The 6,549-nt window shown below is 36.0% G+C and overlaps 1 protein-coding gene across 1 annotated transcript; it reads left to right on the forward strand.

Annotated features, from left to right (window-relative positions):
* Positions 1 to 2,631: 2,631 nt before the first annotated feature.
* On the forward strand, positions 2,632 to 3,060 carry LOC118484174 (alpha/beta-gliadin clone PW1215-like). Its single transcript, XM_035980144.1, has one exon. The coding sequence runs from the start codon at positions 2,632 to 2,634 to the stop codon at positions 3,058 to 3,060; it is 429 nt and encodes a 142-aa protein (XP_035836037.1).
* The last annotated feature ends 3,489 nt before the right edge of the window (positions 3,061 to 6,549 follow it).

Genomic DNA, 6,549 nt, shown 5'->3' on the forward strand with positions numbered 1-6,549 from the left:
CTCAAAGTCCACGTGTTAACCCATGCCCCAAACCCCCGCACTATCATACCCCACGATCTAAAAGAAGAAAAGGCAGAATAGAAAGGTGGCGGCTATTTGTTTTCTATTGAAGGGAAAAAGGAGTTCATATATAATATATTTTAAGACACATCAGACAAAAAAGCTGCTGATATATATTATTATAGCTGGAGACTTGCAAATTATTTCACCAATTAGGAGACAAAGGCGGCTACTATTATTGTTGGGAGTGGACGAAGAGGAATCTTTAGTTATTTAATAAAAGAATCGGGATATTATTTTTTTTAACGGCCAACAAACTCAATCCCGAGTATTTTTAGGGTACCCACTGGACAAACAGAGTACTCCGAGAGTCAATGGCGGACCTATCCTTTGTCCAGGGTAGGCGGCCGCACCCCTTGAAAAAAAAAATAGTGTATATTTTAGGCAAAAAACTCGACCGCACCCCTTGAAAATATGGTTGAACACCTCATCCGCACCCCAGCAGATAATTTCTGGGTCCGCCACTGCCGAGAGTAACCCGAGTCCACCACCAATTCCGGGGGAAAACCCGGTAACCCACCCGGCCATAGGCACGACAGTGAAATTACCGGTAAAACCCATTTGGCTTAAGGAACCAACCCAGGTTTCCCTGGGTCTCCTATTATTGCCCACCAGTGCATCACTCTGCACCAAGTGGGAGTCAAACCTGCATCTCTTAAGAGAAAAGCAAGCCCTCCACCACTTAATTTAGAGATGATCGGCAAGAATCGGGATATTACTGCATTATGGAGCCTTGGCCCACACGCCTTTCATAACTTGACTGCTAACAGGCCCACGTTGTGTTGGATTTAGTTTATAACACCATGCCTCAATGGATCTTATAAAATACATCGAACTAGTGGTTAAACTCGCGCTCCGCAGCGGGGCAGCCTGATTTTTAACACACCTTAACGTAGACACGGTAGAAATAACGTTAATAGCAGGAATCCAGTCGTATAGGTTCGGTTCATTACACTATCTATATGATATCAACACTAGATATAACAACTAAAAGAGAAAACCTAAAAAATAAGGTCGTGATATAATCAAAATGAAAACGATACATGTTTTACATCGGTTGATACCGGTCTGGTTCATTATGTTACCTACACAATCCAGACAATCAATATAATTTACAAACACAACTTACTTAAAATACTAGTGTGTGACTAAATCTTTAGAAAAAACAACAAAAAAACAAAACCTAAAATGAAATAAAAGGCCAAAAGAAGACAAAGAAACACTGTAGCAAATATGTAATGTGATTTGATATATATAATAATATCACTTTCTGGGGAGGAGGAATTAGAGAATATAGAGAAGACAAGAAGGTGATCGGTTTGAGAGTTTAAGCCATGATTAAGATTTAAATTCGAAATTGTAAATAGTTAGTGTTTAGTTTTAATAATTTTGTGTTTTTTTACTTGATACTATGAATTATTTATTATTTGAGACTTGTTTCTTTTTAGTGGTTATGTTTCTAGGCTATACTCTATATGTTGCCTAGGTTTGTGATGAACACCATGTTTAACTAATTATTTTTTATTCGGTTTTGGATATTGTTTGTGGATTTAATAATTAAAGTAAACTTTGCTTCTTATGGTTTGATATATATGCGTATTTTATTCTTGTTCTTTAAATGGTTATTATCCTTCATGTGGCTAGTTAAATGTCTTTCAAATAATAGTTGCATGCTAGGTCAATTACTGTGCGTCTTTTACTATTAGATGGTTTGCTAGACGTAGTGATCCATAGGGGTATAATTATAATTAGCATAGGGTTAAGTATTCTACCAATCTCGATAGCTAGGAGGTGAGAGATTGTCGGTTTGTCTTTAGTGTTAGATTGCTAGGGTTAGATCTTTGTGAGAAGATCCCCTTAGTTGCCCTTTCACTATTTGCCTATCGATTTTGATCAATAAAACCATAGTTACCTGTGACTTTCATGTTGTGAGGTAGATTGTCTAGACTCTAGAGGGTACTTTATTATTACAATAGGAAAGCCTGCGAGGGAATCCTCAACCCCGATAGTTTAACGGCTTATTAGGTTGCCATAAGTGTCTCCTTGAGAAGGATTGAGGGTCTTGTTCGATCTCCTATTAAGGTAGTATTTTAAGATCTCGGTTCTACAATAGTGCCAAAGCCGATAGAAATTATCATACATGTGTAGGATTCTGACCTAGGTAGTGTACTTCTCATCTCTGATCGTTTCTTAAGTCCTCAGTCTTAGTTCGTTTCCAGTTCGGCTTTAGTTAATTTAGTTAATTTTAGTAGAACCCCCCCCCCCCCCCCAAAAAAAAAAAACAAGAAAACAATTAAATCGAGTCAGTCTTAGATAAGTTAGTCGAGTCTAGTATTCGTAGTCAGTAGAGTCTCATGGGTTCGATATTCGGACTTACTTAGGCTAGACTGCATTGATTGGTACACTTGCCGGTTGTGTGGTCTAGGTTTAAAAGAGTCTTAGTTTATAAATTTAAAACTTAGAATGTCTAATTTAGGGTTTAGTCTTAGTTAATTTAATTAGACCACATTTAGCACATCAATCACTCCCACCTTTACCCCAACTTACCCAACTCTACCAGAGGATCCACAAATGGGTGGACCCTCTAATCCTGAACCTGTTGTTGAGCTACCTCAACAAACACCTATGGGTTTTAACAACCCTTTTCCTACGTATCCAGATATGACTGGATATGACACTTCTAACACAGCAACCCCTATGGATTATAATTATTCGGCTCTGTCCTACGACCCCTATTTACAGGCGGTTGTTCATAATTCTCTTTATCCATCACCTTTTCCTTATGCATATCCTTATACATACCAATATCCGGGTAGTACAAACCCCAGATATCCATACCCAGTCGTTCCACAACCACAACCTCATCAACAAATCGAGGCTATCAATCAAGCTTTGGAACGAGTGGAACAAATCCAGCGTCAGGATGAAAAGAATGAAAGAAGGACGAGCAAAATATTCAAGAAACTTTCCGAAATCATCAAAGGAAAGAAAGATGAATGAGGACTTTAAATTTTATCTTTTATTGAAATCTTAAATTTCAAAAGTCCATGTTGGACATAGTATTGTATTTTCCTTTTCAAAAAGTCCATATTCGGACTAGTATTGTAATTTCATTATTTTATGAGAAGTTTGTATTATTTTTCCTTTCACATTTGTTCAAGCGCTCGTCTCGACATTTAATACAAACTTTATCGATCTGTCTGAAATAAAAAAAATCTTCTTAATGGTTTGATACCCATATGGCAAAGCCTACATTATTGGTAATTATTACTGCCAGTGTGAGAATGAGGAAGCACATTGACCAAAGGGGTGGAGGACATATGTCCAAACCTTATAGCCCTGTGGTCGAATAAGACCACGACTAACAATATATATATATATATACTATATATAAAAGCATATAGGGAGGACTTCTTAATGTAATTTGCCATTCCCTTAAAACACCCTTTATGCATGATGTACAAGTATTTAAAGCACCAGAAATAAAAATTCACATCACTTTCCACTTATACCCTTTTACTCAAAAAAAAAAAAAAACACGGGATACTCCATTAGGGTTTCACATTCATTTCAAAACATTTCATATCCCGCCACGGCTTCGCTTCCCTGCTCATCTCTCTCTCTCTCTGGCGATTCAGGAACAAAAAGATTTCACCAGATCAAGAGTTTTGAAATTCAAATCTCGCCTCTCTCCTCTCTTTCTCTAAGATCTGGAAGGTGAGCTCCTATGGAGGAGACTAGGGTTCCAGCGAATCGTTTGATGAACCACCGTCCTCTTGTTGTAGTAACGTATCGTCTCGACAGTTTGACGGTGGTAAACCTAGAGCCGCGACGACGATTGCTGTTGAGAAAACCTCAAACCCTAGAGTCTTGAAATTCAAACCACGTCTCTTCTCTCTCTGTCTTTCTCTTGAAATTCCCAGGAGACTCAAGAGCTAGGGTTTCTTTTTCTCCGGCGATTCAAGATGTAAAGATGTAGGCTTTTTCAATGACACAAGATCGATGGATCTTCCTCTATCTGACACCAGATCGACTGGGTTCGACTTCTCGGTACCATGTTTTTAACCATGTCTATCTCTTTTGTTTATTATTTGAATCGATCTTCCTTTTTTTGTTTATTATTTGAGTCGGATCTGTGTAATACTATCAGATATGTGTTAGGTTCGTCAAAGATAGTGGTTGTGGGTGGAAGACGTTGATGCAAGGCTTGGTTGGGGGCCAGATTGGTACCGTTTTTTACCCTATCTATCTTTTTTGCCTGTTAAATTTTATATCCTTGTAGAATTTAACTTCTGTTTTGTTAGATTTTGTGTTTATGCATCTTATTTAAGGTTATGAATATGGTAATTAGCTTACAGCAGGAACCGCATTTTATGGAATAAGGGAAGTTAGTGGACAACTTGAAAGAACAGGAAAAAGGGTTGGTTTTTACTTTTTCTTCAATTTTTTTTTCATAAATTAATAACTGGACTTGTTTTGTCCGGTTCGAGTCAGGTATTGATGAATGGCTAGTATGACAACTAGCACCAAACCGGTAAATTTTCGTACACTTTAAATTATTATTAATGACTGCAATTATGTGCTTAAATGTCAACATTGCCTGATTTCATATTATACAAGTGAATTCATGCACGTTTTATACTACAAGAATTACTTTATGCATTAATGAACGGCGTTGCGTCAGAAATACTAGTAAACTCACCGGTAAGACACATTGTGTCAACAATTCTGCAGAAAGCAGTTAGACAATAGAATTGGAGCCTAGGTGTAGGTCCAACGAGAAGAATACATTAAAACCCAAGAGTACATAGAAGGGTTTATATATAGACTTTCCGGAAGCTAAAATACGCACTAAAAAACACCCGAAACACACTTTAAATGCTGAAATTCATACAATTCAACATTATAACAAGATTGTATCATGCAAAAATATGACAGATTGATCCAGAATACTTTCCGAAGTGTCGGGAATTGAAAATAGCACAAAAGGGGACATAAAGGACACTAAACGGTGCAATTTAGCACTTTAACGAACCGGTATTTAACCGAACAACCGGACATTACCCGAAACATCAAAATATCACTAAAAGCATTGTTTTAATGTTTCTGAACTAGTTATGATCCCCAAACACCATAACACCCCTTATAACATAATAACACAACAAGTCCCTAAAAATTACACATGAAAGCTAACTTGTTTATAAATTAGAGTTTGGAATTTACACATTACCCCCCCCATATTATTCACGGTCATAAAAGGGTGGCCCCACCAAATATTTTCCAAAATCTTGCCCCTATCTTATTTGATCTTTCTTAGATTTCCATTGATTCACTATATCTTTCTTGGATTCAATTTGATATGGTAAGATCTTGTGAAGATATATAAGTATAACCATTCCATCACTTCACCACTCCATCTCCCTCATACTCTCTCTCTCCCTCTCGGCCTAGAAGTGCCGCCACCACCACCACCATATTCCACCACCATTCATCCAATTTCAAGCTCATTTCAAGTGTTAGAAGGTGTCTTGTGGAGCTTGGTGCTTGAAGAACTTGAAGAACCTTCATCCATTGCTTTCACAGACCATTTTCATCATCTTTTCTTCAAATGATCTTCCCTAGCTTTTGAGCTAGTTGTAAGCTTCTTGTTACTAGTTTTATTTCTCATTTTGATTTGTTAAAAGATATTGAACAATGATAAACTTGAAGAACACAAAAGAACATGATCATGATACTTTAACATAAGCTTAAAAATATATGAATACATGATTGAATATGTTGATTTGTTTCTTGTTGGTTGATTATTAGTGTTAGTGATACTACTAGATGGAGATTGAACACTTAATCTAGCTAGTTGGAGGATGATTATGTGTTAACACAAGAAGATCATCCTCATACATAGACATGAACTTGAAAACAAAATGATTTCTTGAAACGTAATAAACAAAATGAGTTAGTAAACTTATAGATCTAAGATGTATGAATGATTTTCCAAGAAAACCAAGTTTAAAATATGATTTTTAGAAGTTCTTGGTTTTTACATAAACTTACACCATTTTTATTAGAAAAACAAATGTATAAACACTTATGAAACAAGAAAAATACAAAAGACGTATTTTTCGAAAAATCATCTTACAAGTTGTAAATGGATAAATCATTCAAGAATAAGATTTACAAACAAATAACCATGTTTTTAAGGGTAACTAAACCTACCAAACAACATAGTAAATTACTACAAGTTTTTACAAAAACTTCAAGTTCATGATATAGTGTAATATACTTGATTTTGACACTCGGTAAGTGTTAAATGAGTTGATGATTGTTGTGATGATTTAAAAGAAAATAAACACATGTTTTGAAAACATGGGAAACCTCCATTTTTAGGGGAAACTCTGTCAAAATTTCTATAAATTTTGACACTTTGAAAAATGTAAGTTTTTGAGAAACTTATTCCCTAAAAATGTATCTAAGAATATGTACCAAGGTTTC

Source organism: Helianthus annuus, chromosome 11 (assembly GCF_002127325.2).
Source record: "Helianthus annuus cultivar XRQ/B chromosome 11, HanXRQr2.0-SUNRISE, whole genome shotgun sequence".
Classification (NCBI taxonomy): domain Eukaryota; kingdom Viridiplantae; phylum Streptophyta; class Magnoliopsida; order Asterales; family Asteraceae; genus Helianthus; species Helianthus annuus.

What these genes read in the sequence shown, in the direction of transcription:
- LOC118484174 (XM_035980144.1), top strand. Translation starts at nt 2,632, where the DNA reads ATGGGTGGACCCTCTAATCCTGAACCTGTTGTTGAGCTACCTCAACAA.